Below are 18,251 nucleotides of genomic sequence, written 5' to 3' on the forward strand. Positions count from 1 at the left end.
ACTCAAACTGCAGTCGACTACATGGGAGTCCAGCGACACAGCCATTACGCTAACTGCTGGTGTCCCCTTTTATACTTTTAATACATATTATTTTACTTAATTTTCACAGCAGTCCATTGTGCAGATGAGAAAACTGGGTCAGAGAAGTCAAGTATCTTGCCCAATATGACATAACTAGTGAGCAACAGGGTCAAGACTGAAACTAAGAGGGCCTTTCAGAAACAAGGATGTGACCATGTGAGTGGCACAAGGCCCTGATGACAAGTATAGGGAGTGTGTTAACTAGAAGGAAGAGATGGCATGGATTCAGCAGGTCAGGGGGTTCTCTTTTTTTAAATTATTTAACTTTATTTATTTGTTTGTTTTAATTTGACCAGAGAAGGACAGAGAGAGAGAGAAAATGAGAAAGCAAGCCACCAGGTTAGGGACTCGAACCTTAGTTGGCTATGTGGAAGTCCAGCACCCTTAACTACGATGCCACCTGCCGGCCCTGGCCAGGGAGTACTTAGCTCTGCGTGCTGGGAAGCTCAAAATCGAGGAGGAGAGTATCTGTGTAGACAGGGCCTGAGAACATACCTGTCCTCAAAGGTAACACTTTACAGCAGGTGCCTGGTGGGGAAGGGGACTGTGGGTCTAACTGACTTCTTACATAGTGCTAATGCTAGTGTGTCCTTCAATATTTTGAAAATTTTCAGATATATAGAAAAATTAAAAGAATAGTTTTGAGAATGCCACATACCTTTTACCTAGATTCATCATTTAACCCCATGCCACTTTTTCTCTCTTTCGTTGTTTTGTCTATATACTTTTTTCTGTACCATTTAAAAATAAGTTGCAGGCATATTGACTCTTACCTTTAAATATTTTTAAGAATTATTTTATTTCATTTCATTTATTATCATCATCATTATCAGTTTAATCTGACCAGAGAGAGAGGGAAAGTAGGAAAGCAAATCTCCAGGTCTGGGACATGGACTACAGTCTTCCATGTGGGAGTCCAATGCCTTAATCACCACACCACCTGCTGGTCCCACCTTTAAATATTTTAATGTTTCTGGTAAGAATTCTATATAGGGGCTGACAGGTGTAGGGGAGGTAGCATGGTGGTTAAAGGCACTGTACTCCCACATGGCCAACCGCGGTTCTAGTCCTGGACCTGGCAAATGTTTGCTCTTTCTCTCTCTCTCTCTCTCTCTCTCACACACACACACACACCACACACACACACACACACACTCTTCCTCTCTGGTCAAAACTGAAAAATAATGATAATAAATAAATAATTCTAAAAACAAAGAATTCTTTTATATAACCAAAGTATCATTGCCACATCTAAGAAATTTGACAGTTATTTCACAGTAATCTAATACACAAGGGGTTTTTTTAAGTTTACGGGGCTGTTCCTATAACACAGTAGTTAAGGGAGCTCAATTCCACATGGTCAACTACAGTTTGAATCCTGTCCCCATGGCTTAGAAAACGTAATGGGTACAGGGCATGGTGACACCCGCCCTATGGCAGAAAATGTACTGGGTACATATGCACGTGTGCCCAAAATTCTGATAGGATAGGGAGATAGAAAAGGATTGAGCTGACAGGTGGCGTGGTGGTTAAAGGTGGTGGACTCCCACATGGCTGACACAGTTCAAATCCTGGACCTGGTGGCTTGCTTTCTCTCTCTCTCTCTCTCCCTGGTCAAATTTAAAATTAATAATAATGATAAATAAAGTAAAGGAAATAATTCTTTAAAAGAGAGAGAAAGAGGGAACCAGCAGTTAGCGTAATGGCTATGTCGCTGGACTCCCACGTAGTTGACCGCAGTTCGTGTCCCGGACCCGGTGGCTTAAAACTCACGCCGGGCGCGTGTGCGTGTGTGCCCAAGATCCCGAGAGGAGAATGGAGGAGAAGGGATTGCGGTGTGACCATCCCCCCTGGGGGGTGATTTCTCGCTTTCTGTCTCTATGTCTCTCTCTGTTCACTCAGAATTTTTTTTTTAATTTGCTATAGGGTGCATGAGTTTGTCAGAGAGAGAGAGAGAGAAAGAGAAAAGGATTGAGGTGCAACCATGCCCCATTAGTAGGTTCTCTCTTTCTTACTGGCAAGCGTATATACTCTCTGGTAATTTGTAAAATTTTTAAAAAAGGTTATTAAAAATGCCTATTATGAAAAACTATGTGTGGATTTCAACATTTTTGCACCAAAATACACAGGTACTTTAATTCCATTTTTTTTCGTGAGCTTCTTTTTTTTTCTTTTTTTGTCCAAAATCAAATGTCAATTGTTCCCCAAAAAAGAAAAAATAAAAGGAAAAATCACTTGGGCCGGCCCTGTGTCTTGGTAGTTAAAGAAGCCAGATCCCACATGGCCAGCCAGGCATTAGAGCCTTTGGCTGGACATGTGTGCATGTGCCCCAATTTTTTTTTTTTTAAGCAACAAATATCACTCATGGCTATTTCCTTTTTCAATCCAAAATCGAATCCAAAGTTAAATCAGCATTACATTTGGTTGCTGTGTCTTTAGGCTTTTTAAAAGGTCTTTGCCTTTTTCCCCATGGCATTAACTTTTTGGTTGAGTTAAGGCCGGTTATCTTGTAGAACAACTGACATTCTGGATTTGCCTGATTACTTTCTTTATGCTTAACATTTTTGGCAGGGATGAATGCTACATGAATAATGCTATTGGTGTTGGGTAGATTTTGAAGAGTCAGGGTGACCTTTGGTTCATTTAAATATCTGTCTTGCTCAGAGGTTCTTAACTGGGACCATGATTAGGTTTAAGAGAAATTCTTGATACACACCCCACACACCTAACTTATATATTCATTTTCCTGTTATTTGCATTTTCCGAGTGGTGGCTTCTTTGCTCTTATCAGAGTACTCCATGACACAAAAAGGTTAAGAACACTAGTCAGGGGGCCAGCAGGTGGCACAGTGGTTAAGACACTGAATTCCCACATGGCCGACAACTCAGACCAGAGTTGTTCTGGTTCCAGAAACCAGCAACTCAGAAATCACTCTGGGCAGGCATGCGTTCATGCCCAAACTCTTAAGAAGAGAAGGAATTGTGTGATCATGTCCCCTAGGGGAAGATTCCTCACTTTAACTCTTTCTGTATCTCTCTGTCTCTCTCTCTCTTCTCTGGTGAGCATACCTGCCCTATGACAAAAATCTAAAAAATTTTAAATAAAGAAGAGAAGAATATCTAGTCTCTGGCCTGTCAGATTTGTCCTTCTCTGCTTTCGGACCAGAGTCCTCCACTGTAACCATGCTCCACCACACCCTAAGCCAGGCCATGAAGCATCTGAGTTTGGAGCTGGAGGTACTGGAGAAGTGCTGCAGCTCGTGCACTTGGCAATCTTCAATCCCGATGTCTCTTGGGACAGAAAGAATAACCATGAACCCTGGAACAAACCGGGTCCCTATGATCAATACAAGTTTTACGTAGTGAATGTGCATTATAGCAAACTGAAGAAAGAAGGTCCAGACTTCTAAATGAAATGTTTTATTCACTGTAAGACTGCTCATAGTGAAGTTCATCCAGAAGCCGTCTGCACGTTTTCCACTTAACCAGAAAATATTTCTCCTCTAAATGCATGAAATCATTCTGATGTGTTCAGATTTACACTGGTTAATAAATATCTGAAACTTGGGGGGAAGAAAAAGAAAGAAACACTAGTCAGCCCCGTGAGGCAGGCACCACAGAGCTGGTTTCTGGTCCTTGGTCACTTGGAACTGTCTTTCTTTAGGGTGCTAGCACTAAGTGGTAACGTTCCTAAATCCTCATTTTGGATCAGAGAGAGGACTGTCTTTTTTGTTGTTAGAGCTGGGAACCAGGAACAGCCTCTGTGGCCTGGCTCCAGGGGTTCAGGAGAATTTCTCTTCTTACCTTCCCTTTCAGGTGTTCAGAATGCCAGGATTCCCTTACCAACTGGTACTATGAGAAGGATGGGAAGCTCTACTGCCACAAGGACTACTGGGGGAAGTTTGGGGAGTTCTGCCACGGTTGCTCACTGCTGATGACAGGGCCTGCTATGGTGAGTGAGTCTCTTCACTTCTGTCCTTCTTAGACATCAGAGTAAGCTGGGATCACTTCCGTTTCCTGGTAGCCATTCACTCTTAGTCTTTCCATCAGCCAGGGCCTTTCCCTTTATTTACTTATTAGTTCAGCCAACTGAGCACCTGTTAAGTAGCAGGTAGGAGTTGTCCCCCAAAGACTTACCAGTCCGGTGTGGGGAGTGATTGAGTAGATAGGGAGGGAGGAGAGACAGCACAGTCGGATAAGAACCATAGAGGACAGTGTTAGAGGTGGAGAGGAGGACACACCGAGATCATGGAATCAAGGAGGAGGAAAAAAAAGCAAAACACATAGGAAACAAGAAATGGAAAATTATTTGTTGACGAAAACATGTATGTTGATGTGCTTGATTGAGCTAATATACAGTGTACTCTGGATGGAAAATCTCATTTTGTATGTTGTAATGATGTACAGTGAATGAATGTAAATAAATACATTTAAATTAAAAAGAAAGAAAGAAAATCAGCCTGGAAGCCTCTGGAATGGGCTGGCAGAGGGAGGTTCTGCCTCCCATACCTACTCTCGGCAAAGGGCTTTGGCATAGTCTCAGACTTGCTAGTCATGCGTGTAGAACCTGGGAGCCTTTACAAGGAGGAAGATTACTTCTGGGCCCTATTTCCCATGACTGAGACCAAAACAGTTTCTTGTAGTCTCAGAAGTAACGGGAGGCTATAGGGATTGAATGTATAAAGTAAGTTAAAGGAAAAAGTAACAGGAGACGACTGTTGGACACTTGGGTTGAGAAGTCTGGGACAGGGTAGATTTTGACTAGGGTGCATCAGTCCTTGATTAAAGGTCTCTCACCTACCTCTGCCCCATTCCCTACAGCAATGGTATCTCACGATCTGCCTCGGTGCACCCTTCTTTCCTCCTGCTCTCAGGTGGCTGGGGAGTTCAAGTACCACCCAGAGTGCTTTGCCTGCATGAGCTGCAAGGTGATCATCGAGGATGGGGATGCATATGCCCTGGTGCAGCACGCCACCCTCTACTGGTAAGGCGGTGGCCCTGTGTCAGTCCTCCTCCACTAGAGCAGCCAGGCCAGGAGAGGAGAGAGGGACGGGCGGTAGCATGAGTTGGGCAGAAGGACTGTTGGGGTGGTCAGAGCACGGGAGTCCTGTCACAGCAATGGTTTTCACCGACTCTGTTATCCATAAGCAGGACAGCTAACACGTTTAACCTCTGAGCCTTACCTACCATGAGCGTAACCTCACTGTACTCTGTGATCCTCCCGGAGACAGGAATGGGTGGGATGGCGCTTTCCAGAACATTAAAGGCAGAGGCCCTTTAGAATTTATCTAGCTCACTCTGTTCAACTTGGTTGACAAAAGAAGTCAGCCTGAGGCCCAGGGAGTAGAAGGGGGCTGGGGTGAGGTTCTCACTGTAAGTCAAAGACAGAGCAGAAAGAACCCAGGCTGTCTCACCGCAGGCCAGTGTTCTTCCCTTCTACCCCTTGGTGCATCACCCCTGGTCCCAGCACCCCTGAGAACCCAGGATTCTCCTTCTGAACAGTCAGTTGGGATCATGGCACAGAGGGTGGTAGTGACACTGTGGGCTCGATAGCTTAATAACTAGTGGTTGCTGAGAGGCTTCTGGATGGGACTGCAGGCTCTTAGCCCCCTTTGTGCTCTGTCCTCAGTGGGAAGTGTCACAACGAGGTGGTGCTGGCACCCATGTTTGAGAGGCTTTCCACGGAGTCCATTCAGGACCAGCTGCCCTACTCTGTCACGCTCATCTCCATGCCAGCCACCACGGAGGGCAGGCGGGGCTTCTCCGTGTCCGTGGACAGTGCCAGCACCAACTATGCCACCACCGTGCAAGTGAAAGAGTGAGTATTTTGAAAACTCTGCAGTAGGGGTTCTAGAGCAGAGTCCACAGGCGGGCCTCAATGGGCCTGGAACTCCCAGACTTTATGCAGAACTCCCTTCGTCCTCATTTCTTTCTCCTGAAGCTCACTGTCCTGGGTGCTGGGACTTACTGCTCTTTCCGCCTGGGCGGCTTCCTGCCAGATACTCAAGACCAGGACCTCTCGCCTTTCAGGTGTTAGTTTCAGAGCATGTTTGCTCTTAGAAATTTCTGGCTCGATTATGTGTCATAGTTTTTCATCTATCCTCCTCACCAAATATAAATCCAGAAGGAACTTGCTTTGTCTTGCTCAGTACTACCTCCCTAGGGCCTGCAGCAGTGTCAAGTACATAGCAGGTAGTCATGGATTATATTTGGTTGAGTGAATGAACGGAGAAAGAGGAGAAAATGAGGTCCGTGGCCCAAAGAGCTTAAGACCCCATACTAGGTCCCATACTAGGTCCAGACTGGAGACCAGATGAGGAAAGAGTCCGTGCCCAGCTACCAGTAATGAGGCACCTGTGACTAGGGATGATGGGCCTACCGCGTGCTCGACAGTGGGCCAGCACTTGCAGTATAGGTCCTAGGTGTGAGGTACCAGGGTTGGGGAAGTTGGGAGGAGGTGAGGTGGACTTGACAGCCTCATTAGAAGAGAGGTGGGAACTGTGTTCAGGGCAGAGGGAGAAGCAGCATGTCTCCAGAGGTGTGAGTCTGTGGCTATTTTTGGTGTAGACTGGGTGGTTGGAAGTAGCCAGAAAAGGGCTGCTAAGTATGGAAGACCTGAATTAGGCAGATCTAACCGTTCCATTGAGGGGTTTAAGCAGCAAGGTGAGCCATTCTGTTAGTATTTCCGGAGGGTCACAAGGGGGAGGTTGGAGGGGAGAAGAAAGAGCCTGGAGGTTTAGAGAGCAGTTGAGAGGCTGTTGCAGTGATCTTGGTGAGGGATGTTGGTAACTATGGTGATGGAGAGAAGGCAGGATTCTCAGAGATGGGAGGGGCGGGGTGGAAGGTTGGGGCAGGGGTAAGAGAACTTCAGGTGGGGGAGATGATGTCCCCGTTTCTGACTTAGGCCCCTGGGTGAGTGGCAGTGCCCCTCACTGAATGGGCATCTTGAGAAGGGTATTGCCTTCTCTGTGAGTGGCGTGGGCGAGTGGGGGCCTGGGGCTTGGCGAGCCTTTCTCGCACAAGCAAAATTGTTCAGGCAGTTTTTTAGGACGTCTTCACCCTGTCTCAACTCTTATCTGGCACAGGGTCAACCGGATGCACATCGGTCCCAACAACCGCAATGCCATCCACCCTGGGGACCGCATCCTGGAGATCAACGGGACCCCTGTGCGCACGCTTCGGGTGGAGGAGGTAAAGTGTGTCTTCAGTTCGTCTTTTGGGGACGGGACATGAAACAGACCCCCTGGAGACCAGTCTATGGCCTTTATACCTTTCCTTCTCCCAGCCTATCTCTTTATCTTGGCACTGAGCCTGTGAGCACTGGTGTCCTGTGTCAGCCTGGCAGATTCCCAGGGCAGCAGGGAGGGCGTGACAGACGGGGGAGCTGACAGAATGCCAGGCAGAGGGCACTGTGGGGCTGGCAGCTGGAGGCCACCATCAGCCAAGTTGAGCATTAGCCACACTGTGCTTGGATCATCTGGCTTGGCGGTGGGTGGCCCTGGGATGGGGCAACCCTGAGGAGCCTGCCTGACACTGCCCTTGGCCACAGGTGGAGGACGCAATTAGCCATACGAGCCAGACACTTCAGTTGCTGATCGAACATGACCCCGTCTCCCAGCGCCTGGATCAGCTGCGGCTAGATGCCCGGATCTCTCCCCACATGCAGAATGCTGGGCATTCCCACACTCTCAGCACCCTGGACACCAAGGAGAATCTGGAGGGGACACTGAGGAGACGCTCCCTGAGGTGCCATCTCCCACCCCAGCTCGCTTCTGTTCCATGTCTGTCCCTTAGATGAGACTGAGCTGGCCTTTGGAGAACAGCAGAGAATTAGAAAGGGACCAGCTGGCCAGGGCCAGACCGTGAGGATTGTGCTGACCCAGCCGCCCCCATGGGCATCACAGTTCACAGCCAGGGCCTGTGCAGACCCAGCTGTCTGCCAGGTTTCCTTAGGAACCGGAAGGTCAGGCTCTGTCCACTGGGCTTCTGAGCTAGACCCTTCAGGGCAGCATGGCCTGCAGAAAAGTGGTGGGTCTCAGAACCTGGAGAAGGGATGCAGGATTGAAGCAGTATGCAGGAAGTCTTTGAAGACAACCAAGCAAGAGATAAACACAGGTTGTTTTAGACTTGAGGGGCCAACAGCCCAAACCTGGCATCGTCTAGATCCATGGGGAGGGAGCAGGCCTTAAGTAGGGAGCCCTACAGAACAGACATCAGGAGCACTGGCTTCAAGCTGAGCTCCCTCCCTCCACAAATCCCTTTATCCCCTGAGCCTCTATTTCTGCATCAGTGACGAGGGATTGCAAGATACAGGAAAAGACGTCGAAGTTATATAGAGCCAGCAGGGGCTCAGTGGCTGGGAAATTTGAGGTATTGTTAGCATCACTAGGAATCAGATTCCTTATCCACCCTCCTGACCAAACAGTCAGACAGGACCCTCTCAGCTGGTGTGGGTCAGAAATAGGGCCCTCCCCAAGGGTTGCTGTCATCACTCCTGGGCTTCCTCTTGCTTTGGGTCAACCTGATTGAAGTGGTGGAGCAGGGCCTTTTCCAGAGGTAAAAAAGGGCTGGAAATGGCTTGGCCCAGAAAAGGGAAGATATGGGGTGGCCAGAGAGCTGCTTAGGTTCTGGAGGGCCATCATGCAGAAGAGGGATTGCTGTCCTTGTGTGCTGGGGTAGGCACACTCAGTGGGTGGCAGAGCAGAAGAGCAAGGGCAAGCAGACCCGGAGTCATCCAGCCTCAGTCCTCTTTTTTCTTTTCTACAAGTCAAAGTAACAGCCATCAGCCGTGATTACAGGCCACTTTTGAAAACGCAAACATACTGGCTTTATTGCTAAAAAGATCACATATGCTTATTATCTTAAAATTCAGGAAATAAATACAGGTACAAAGGTAATTAAAATGTCATCCCAAACCCCATTTCCTCTGTTTTTGGACGCTATTAAGCAATGACTAACCCAGTGTTACCTTGAACCAAGCAGATGTGAGAGATGGTGGATTGCCATCTGCCGTGTTGTCAGGTACTGGGCATTATAAGAGAGGAACCTCGTTCAATGTTGAGGTGGGAAGGACTCAGCATTCCTGTTCTCAATGTGTTTTCATTATGCCTAAATAACTCCTGAGGTCTGCAGCCCCCGAACAGCACATCTCTCTGATGAAAGAGCCCTCTGTCCCACCCCCCCACCCCCCGTGTCATTTAAACTGCAGACATTGGTTCCTGCTCCAGGGTTTTCTGGCGGGTCTCTGAGGACTACCTATCCTACCTTCATCTTTCCTCATCTGCAGACGCAGCAACAGCATCTCCAAGTCCCCTGGCCCCAGCTCCCCAAAGGAGCCCCTGCTGCTCAGCCGGGACATTAGCCGCTCAGAATCCCTCCGCTGTTCCAGCAGCTACTCTCAGCAGATCTTCCGGCCGTGTGACCTGATCCACGGGGAGGTCCTAGGCAAGGGCTTCTTTGGGCAGGCCATCAAGGTGAGCACAAGCAGCAGCGGCTTCCCACTTCTGCCACCAGCCCTTTCTTGCCTTCTTTCAGGGCGTTCTGATCACATGGTTCACCCACATCGTACAGAACGCTGGGCCTCCTTCCTTTCTGCGGGTAATGGTGTTAGGGGTGTTCCCCCACCTTCTACCCAGGCCACTAAGGGCAGCATTGCTGTTACAGTGGGCTTGTGGTCCTACAGACCCAGGTTGGGATGAGCAGTGCCCGAGACCTTTGTTCCTGTAGTCAGCAGATGTGTGTTAGGCACCCACAGGCCTCAGCGCTGGGCCTGCTGTAAGGAGCACACAGGGGAGTGGCTCCTGCCTCCCTGGGAACAGTCTCAGGGACTAACTTCTCTCTCTTTTTCTCCTCCTCCTCCTCCTCTGCTGAGAGCTGGGAGGGGGGGTCAGGTAAGCCGTATATCTCAGCTTGTGGGGCAGTGGGACTGGGGAGCTCACTCTCGACCCACCTAGCTCCCTGGTGCATGTCTGTGGCACTGACCCTGCTGTCTCGACTTCTGTTCACCCAAGAGACTCACTCCCGTGCCAGATGACAGAGCCCCTGCTTGGCTTGGCCGTGTCCCCTCCTGCCTCCTTCCCCACTTTGCCTCTCTAGGTTCTTGCCTCCCTCCTCTGCATGCCCAGCTCTCCATGGAAAAGGGTGTGCTTCCTTCCGAGTCCCTTGTCAGCCCATGCTATGTCTTCTACACTTGAATCTGTCAGCCTGGTTCGGCTCAGCGTGCCTTCCAAGGGATGGGATGGCCACTTGCAAAGATGTTCACAAATGTTTCTCCAGAACTGCCTCTGATCGCTGCAGTGCTAACCATCCCCCCCCCTCCTTATAGGTGACACACAAAGCCACCGGCAAAGTGATGGTTATGAAGGAGTTAATTCGATGTGATGAGGAGACACAGAAGACTTTTCTAACTGAGGTAAGAGGATGGGTGTAGTTTGGTGTCATGGAAAAGGAAAGACCTTACAAATAATGCTTTCAAAAGGAAACTTAGTTTGGAAACACTGTCTTAAAGGCTATGCGGAAAAGAGTGCTAGAGGAACGTCCTCACACCTCTAAATCACAGCATAATCATTTGTTCAATGAACACTTACTAATGACAGTATGCTGAGGGCAAGGGATGAGAAAAGATGTAAGATGTGCTTCAGAGGAGCTCACAGATTCAGCATATAAGCAGAACAAGTTAGTACACTCGGTGTTACAGTCAGTACCAAAAATCCCACTAAGGGAGCCTAGAGTGGGGGCTCCCAAAGAACTGATACCTCATGAGCAGCTGCATGGTTTTCCCTGCTCCTTCCAAGTTGCTCCCTGAGCAGCCTCAGTTGGGTACACCTGTGGGCCTGGAGCTCCCTCCAAGCCATCGTCTCACTCCAGTGCAGCTTCTAGAAAGGCAGGGTCTCCCAGGTGTGAGGCTAGCCCCACCCTCATGGAGGTATTCTGCCCTCACCCTAGTCTTAGCGCCCTACCATGTCACGTAAGACAGGAGGCAGCACTTGCCAAGCTGACTGCACGGAGGGAAGGAGTAGGAAGACATAGTAGGAAAGTAAGTGTCCACCCTCCTTGCCTTCCTCCTACCCAGGTGAAAGTGATGCGTAGCCTAGACCACCCCAACGTGCTCAAGTTCATCGGTGTGCTGTACAAGGACAAGAAGTTGAACCTGCTGACAGAGTACATTGAGGGGGGCACGCTGAAAGACTTTCTGCGCAGTGTGGTGAGCACACACCCCTAGTCACCAAAAGCCTTGGTGGGTCGTCAGTTGGACACCTGTGCCACCACTGCCTTAGAACCACAAAGGCCATGGGGGCTACCTGCTTTGACTCCAAAGGACCATGTTGGGTGGGAGTGGGCACAGATAGGAGCTTCACGGGCCGACCATGCTGACCATGGGGCCTGGACTACACATGGGACAAGGCCTTGTGGTCTCTGACAGCATTCCTCATCCCACAGGACCCGTTCCCCTGGCAGCAGAAGGTCAGGTTCGCCAAAGGCATCGCCTCTGGAATGGTGAGTCCTAAGTACCGTGCCAATCAGGCAAGAGTAGGGAGAGGTGTCAGGATTGCCGCTGCACCTGGGAGGCGTGACCCATCCTGAGCAGCTAATGTGGGCTGGGTCTCTCAGCAGCTTCTCTGTGCCAGTGAACTTGCCCCCAGCCAGCTGTTCTGAGCTCACAGCCCTATTCTCAGAATTCGATTTCTAAGGGCAGACAGGGCGCGGACAAGGCAAAGTAGAGTAGCATGAGTTGTCCAGGGCTTGCTGTCACAGAGACATCCAGCGCTGAGGGCTCTCAGAGCAAGCAGAGTGCCTGAACACTAGGAAATCAGAGAAGGGAGAGGGAAGTGAGTTCTGGATGAGCCCTGAAGGGTGGGTCAGAATTGGATCAAAGTTTCAGAGAGACCACAGTTGGAAAGATGGCAGCAGAGAGAGATGTGAGAAGAGAGAACTCTTTTTAGGTTTATTCTTTTCTGTCATGAATAACCAACCACAAATGTGGGAGAAGAACACCTTTAACAGGGTCTCATCATACCGCAGTCCCCTTCCGTGCCCTCCAACTCACCAGGATCTTAGGTGAACATGCGTGCACCCAGCGTGTTTTCGGGTCCACTTGGGATCAGAACCCATAGTCAGCCATGTGGCTTCCAGCACTTCATACACTACCACCTATGCCACAAAAGGCCAAAACAACCTATTTTACCTGAGAACCATGATTCTAGACATAGCAGTAATAAGAGCTGACCAGCACTGAGCTAATAAGCATTAATATGCACGAGCTTGTTTACTCCTCACAACAACTCCTGTTTCCAGATAAGAAGCTGAGGCTAGGAAGGGACAGAGCTGGGATCTGAGGCTAGTTGGTCTAACTGCCAATCCTGAGATTTTTTTTTTTTTTTGAGAGGTTTTTGCTCTAGGGCGCATGCACTCAACTGAAAGAGAGAGACAGCAAGCGAGAAATCACCTCCCGGGGGGATGGCCACACCACAATCCCTTCTCCTCCATTTTCCCAGGATCTTGGGCACACATGCACACGCGCCCGGCGTAAGTTTAAGCCAACAGATCTGGGACTTGAACCATGGTTGACTACCTGAGAGTCCAACAACAGAACCATTATGCCAGCTGCTGGTCCCCAATCCTGAGATTTTAACCACTACTTCTTATATGGGGTTTGTGAAGATAGCATTAGTCTGAAACAGTAGATAGGGGGTAGGTTAAGGTCCCTGCATCTCAAGCTAAGGAATCTATCTGTACCCAGGAAATCAAAAAGACAGATTTAAAAGATGATTAGAAAGTGTTGCCACTGTAGATCAGCCTTGTAGCCTAGTGGAAACCAGATGCCACATGGTCAGCCATGATCTGAGTCCCAGCCCCAGCAACTTGAAAAACACTGGACGTGTGTGCATGCATGGCCAAATCCTGACAGATAGAAGAAATGGAGGAGAAGGGACTGTGGCGTGACCTCGCCTCATTGGAGGATGTTTTCTCCCTCTCCCTCGCTGTCTCTGTCTGTCACAGAATGCACATATCCTCTAGCAATTAGAAAGAAAGACAAAGTTTGTGACCAGAAATGTGCATTTTCCAAAGATGAGTCTGCTGTGGTCAGTAGGTTGGGGTAGGGTTGGGGGGGGGGGTCTCAGGGCGGGGATACATGGGTAGGGGACTAGTAGTGGCTGTGGGAAAGGAGACTAAGAGGCAGGGTGAGATCAGAATGGAGATCAGAAACATCTGGGTAGGAAAAGGGAGAGGGGTTAAAGTGCAGACAGAGAATGAGGAAGGCGCTGTCTCAGGGGAAGTGAATGTCAGGAACACAGAGGCAGCTGGACCAGGAGGTGATCACGGCGGGGAGACATGGGTAGGGGACTAGTAGTGGCTGTGGGAAAGGAGACTAAGAGGCAGGGTGAGATCAGAATGGAGATCAGAAACATCTGGGTAGGAAAAGGGAGAGGGGTTAAAGTGCAGACAGAGAATGAGGAAGGCGCTGTCTCAGGGGAAGTGAATGTCAGGAACACAGAGGCAGCTGGACCAGGAGGTGATCACAGGCAGGAAGGACCCAAGGTGGCTAAAGCCAGAGACTGAGGGGGGAGGAAGATGGCCTGGATTTCAGTAACGTGGGTAGAGGTGCTAGGGGCTGCAAGGGCCAGGGCCCAGTGGAGTCAGGGACTTCGGAGAGAACAGCGGGTGGTGGTAGCTGGTGAACAAAAGGATGATCAGGAGCTAGCACCGGGGAGGGAGAGGAAGCCCAGGGCACCTCTGTTTTTCTGTTAGTTTCAGCGCCTGCAGGTGGGCCTGGATGCTGTTGTCCAGGTCGGGTTCTGAAGCTGGGTAGGGCTAGCTTGGGCGAAGAGCAGGTTCTGTGGCTCCCAGTTCTGAAGCCAGGGTCCGGTTGATGTGCTGAGCCTTTGGCCTCAGCTCGTGCTTCTGTTCCAGGCCTATTTACACTCCATGTGCATCATCCACCGGGATCTGAACTCACACAACTGCCTCATCAAGTTGGTATGTCCCACTATCCTGGGCCGGCCCTCCTGGCTTCCCTGTCCCCTCTCTCTTCAGGCCAGCGGTGTCACCCAGGGGCTCCTGTCTTGCCCATCCTGCTCTCTCTGACGCCTCCTCTGTGTTCTGGGAGTTCCTGAACATGCAGACAAAATTCCACCTCCTCTCGGTAGCAGCCTTTGAAATCACTTGATTGGAAGAGTTTTCAGAAGTTCTTTAACTATACACAGAGCCCTGTTGCTTTATCTGGTTTTGCCCTGTAATCATCCTGTAAAATTCATTACTGATCCCATGGTACAGTCGTGGCACCTGAAGCCTCATCCTGGGGCCACAGAGCTAGTAAGTGTACAGTGCCCGGTATGACGTGGCCATTCCTCCCACTGCCCCTCAGCTGTTGCTGTGTCAGTGTTGTTTCTCCTATCGACTTGCAAACTGGCTTCCTGAATGTCCACCACTGGCCTGGGCTCCACCCTCTGGGCCTATACCAAGCCATCTTAATCCCCTTTCCACGTGACTGCACTGTAGCTATTTGAAGAGTTCATCTCCCCCAAGTCTCCCCACTGACTGCCTCCGTGTTGTCTTTTTCTGTCTTGTTCTGGTCCTAGCCACTGCCACAAATCTTTTTTAGGAACAGGACAGGACAGGGAAAAACAGAAGGAAAGAAACATCCTGTCCTTCCTCTGAGTTCTTTCCAGATCCCAGAGCCTTACCCCTCTGGGCCCCCAGTGGCTCAGCTGGGAACCCCTAGTGGTCAGATACCACTCTGTTAGAAAGACAAACGCTGGTCCCTGCTACCAGATAGAACTTTCTGCTGTAACTGCTGTGCCCCTTTTCTCCCTTTCTCTGTGGCTTCTCTTGCCTATGCCCGCACCCTGGGGGCCAGGTTTGCGAACATCCCCACCAGGTTCTGACCTGGCCTTGTCGTACCCCAGGACAAGACTGTGGTGGTGGCTGACTTTGGGCTGTCACGGCTCATAGTGGAGGAGAAGAAAAGGCCCCCGGTGGAGAAGACGACCACCAAGAAACGTACCTTGCGCAAAAATGACCGTAAGAAGCGCTACACAGTGGTAGGAAACCCCTACTGGATGGCTCCTGAAATGCTGAACGGTGAGTCCAGAAGCCCTGCAGGGGACAACCCCCAGAGAGAAGACAGAGGCCACATCTTACAGGGGAGCGAGCCCCAGGAACTCCAGGGGAGGCCTCTGACATGGAGGGCCAAGTACCCAGAGCTGAGAGCTGGATGATCATCCTTGCCAGGCCAGGCCCAGAAACTGCTTTTCTCTAACTTTTGGACCAAATGTAACCCTTCTTGGTCCCTCTCTGTTCCCTCTTCCCAAGGAGGAAGAACTGAGAACTGGTCAGTGTCTCATGCTGGGCACAGGATATGGCTTTTATGCCCCCAGCGTAGCTGAGAGCTCAGGTTATTTGTTGCACTGGCTCCAGCCTTCTCTCCGCACCGAGAACTGGAGTGTGGTGCCCCCTGGTGGATAATGGTCAGATCAGCCACAGATGCTGCCTGGAGTTGTTGAAATGCAGGGTTGTGAGGCCTCAGAAATGGCCTTGATACAGCCTTTTTGGAGCCTGAGGCCCAGAGGAGTCCGGTGGTTTTCTCAGGAACATGTAGCTGGCTGATAGCAGAGCCCGCATAAGCCCTAGTCTGGTTCTCTCCTACCACACTCTGCAGTTTTATCCCAGGCAGTGTTGTGATAAGGTTTCTCCAGGGCAGGTCACCCAGAGCTGAGGACAGCTGATTTTCAGGTCATGCCTGTCCCAAAAAGCCTTTTAGGGCATCCCCAGAAAACCTGTTCTAGCCCTGCTTCTTGCCTCAGTACAGAGCAGCTGGGGGACATAAACTTAACAGCCTGCTCTCCTATGTTCCCCAAGGAAAGAGCTACGACGAGACGGTGGATGTCTTCTCTTTCGGGATCGTTCTCTGTGAGGTGAGCTCTGGCGCACGGGCTAGCCTGGAGCAGCAGGCCTCGCAGTCCAGCCCTGCCTTGCCTCAGAAGCAGGTCTCCTCTTGGGGATGAATAGTTGCCCATAAAATCAAAGTACAGGGTTTTGTGGATTATATATAGCTTCTCATGTTTGCCACATTCAAGTCTCACCATTCTGATGAGAAAGAATGAGCAGGTTTTTTCAGTTGGGAACACTGAGAGCAGAAAGAGGCCGTGGCTTGCTCGTGGTCACTTAGCCAGTAAGGAAGAGGTGAGACTTGGAATTCCAGTAGGAGAGGTAGGATAGTGTTCATGAGGCTGTCCATCTCACTCGGGCAGATGGAACCCCTTCCAATCCCTCTCTGCTCCTCCTCTCCAGGCCCTGGTGGTCATCCCACCCTATGCCCAACAAGTAGAAGTAGCCACTCCCAGAAGTTCCAGCTCCATACCAGGCACCCTGGGGCATAGAGTGAGTCCTGGAAAGATTCCTTTTTCAGGAGCTCAACAAGGTGGAGTTAGCAGTTTTCCTTGAAGCATTCAATCACACACATTCAAAGGCACATGTAATTCTAACAAAATTGTAGGTGGTAGAGACAAGGGATAGTTAAATATCCTTAACAAGGGATAGTTAAATATTCCTTTTTAAAAGAATTTGCCAAAGGGTGCATGCACTCACTGGAAAGAGAAAGAAAGCACTCTCTATGGGAATGGTCACACTACAGTCCCTTGTCCTCCATCTCTCCCTTTCGGGATTTTGGGCAGCATGCACATGCACCTGGTATATTTTTCAAGCTGTGGGTCTGAGACTTGAACCGCACCGTCGGCCCTGTGAGATCCAGCTGCCTGAGCCACCACACCACTGGCTGGCCCCAAAATTATTCTTAACAGATATCAATTGAGCACCTACTATGAATAAGGATTAGGCTGGCACCACGTTTCAGATATGAAACAAACCTAGCACTCGCCTCACAGAACCTTAACTCTGGCAGATTTGGAGAGACAGGGTGCTCTCCAACCTGGATTTCCACTACTCCCCCGTCTGCCCATCCTTTCTGTCCCTTGCCATATATCTGCAGCCTCTGTGGTCCGTTCTAATCAACCATCTTCTCACCTACAGATCATTGGCCAGGTATATGCAGATCCTGACTGCCTGCCCCGCACACTGGACTTTGGCCTCAACGTGAAGCTTTTCTGGGAGAAGTTTGTCCCCACAGACTGCCCCCCGGCCTTCTTCCCACTGGCTGCCATCTGCTGCAAACTGGAGCCCGAGAGCAGGTTGGTATCCCACCCTTTTCTTCCAGCTCATAGGATCCTGAGATGCTTATACCAGCCTCAGGCCATCCTCAAGTCCTTTCCATGCACAGGGGTGGCAGAAGCCATGAACCTAAGGAAGTGGCTGTCAACCAGTGAAGCAACCCAACAACTTTTGCTACAAGGAATGTGCATTCACTACAGAGAGAGAGAGAGAGAGAGAAAGCCTCCAGGTCTGAGATTCCAACCACAGTCAGCCATGTTAGAATTCAATGCGTTAACCACCACAACACTGCTGGCCTACCAAATAATCTTTTTTTTTTCTTTTTAACTATTACTTATTGAGGCAAGTAGGTGGTGTAGTGGTTAAGGCACTAGACTCCTACATGGCTGACCTTGGTTCGAGTCCCAGACCCAATGGCATGAAACTCACACTGGGCTCACATGCATACATGCCCCAAATCCCGAGAGCAGCATGGAGAAGGGATTGTGGTGTGGCCATCCCTAGTAGGGGGTGATTTATCACTTTCCCTGTCTCTTTCTTTTTGTCTCTGGTGAGTGTATATGCCCTGTAGCAAAGATCTCTCAAAAACCTTTAAAAAGAATTATTTATTTGGGCCAGCAGGTGGTGTAGTTAAAGTGCTAGATTCCCATGTGGCCAACTACGGTTTGAATCCTGGACCCAGTGGCTTGAAATTCACACCAGGCGTGAATGTGTACATGCCCAGAATTCCAAGAAGAGAATGAAGGAGAGGAAATTGCAGTGTGGTCTTCCCCCGGGGGGTGGGAGTGCTTTCTTGCTTTCTATCTCTCTGTCTCTCTAACAAGCATACAGGGACCAGCAGTTAGTGTAATGGCTATGTTGCTGGACTCCCACATAGTCGACCGTGGTTCACGTCCCAGACCCAGTGGCTTAAAACTCATGCCGGGCGCGTGTGCATGCGTGCCCAAGATCTCGAGAGGAGAATGGAGGAGAAGGGATTACGGCATGGCCATCCCCCCTGGGGG

At 49.9% G+C, this 18,251-nt stretch overlaps 1 protein-coding gene across 5 annotated transcripts in view; it reads left to right on the forward strand.

Annotated features, from left to right (window-relative positions):
- LIMK2 (LIM domain kinase 2) overlaps positions 1-18,251 on the forward strand; it is an 85,565-nt gene that overhangs the window by 63,389 nt on the left and 3,925 nt on the right. For 4 of the 5 annotated variants that reach the window (XM_006147950.2, XM_027771624.1, XM_014587639.2 and 1 more), the window contains 13 exons: positions 3,898-4,033; positions 4,956-5,065; positions 5,711-5,899; positions 7,167-7,272; positions 7,631-7,827; positions 9,368-9,554; positions 10,406-10,492; positions 11,153-11,284; positions 11,521-11,577; positions 13,993-14,058; positions 14,988-15,162; positions 15,940-15,995; positions 17,110-17,267. In XM_006147950.2, coding sequence (XP_006148012.1) covers positions 3,898-4,033; positions 4,956-5,065; positions 5,711-5,899; positions 7,167-7,272; positions 7,631-7,827; positions 9,368-9,554; positions 10,406-10,492; positions 11,153-11,284; positions 11,521-11,577; positions 13,993-14,058; positions 14,988-15,162; positions 15,940-15,995; positions 17,110-17,267 — 1,656 coding nt within the window. Of the gene's footprint in view, positions 1-3,897; positions 4,034-4,955; positions 5,066-5,710; positions 5,900-6,916; positions 6,994-7,166; positions 7,273-7,630; positions 7,828-9,367; positions 9,555-10,405; positions 10,493-11,152; positions 11,285-11,520; positions 11,578-13,992; positions 14,059-14,987; positions 15,163-15,939; positions 15,996-17,109; positions 17,268-18,251 lie in introns of those variants that run through there. The other variant, XM_006147952.2, reaches the window with a different exon arrangement.

This window comes from Tupaia chinensis, unplaced genomic scaffold (assembly GCF_000334495.1).
Source record: "Tupaia chinensis unplaced genomic scaffold, TupChi_1.0 Scaffold000226_1, whole genome shotgun sequence".
Taxonomy (NCBI): Eukaryota; Metazoa; Chordata; class Mammalia; order Scandentia; family Tupaiidae; genus Tupaia; species Tupaia belangeri.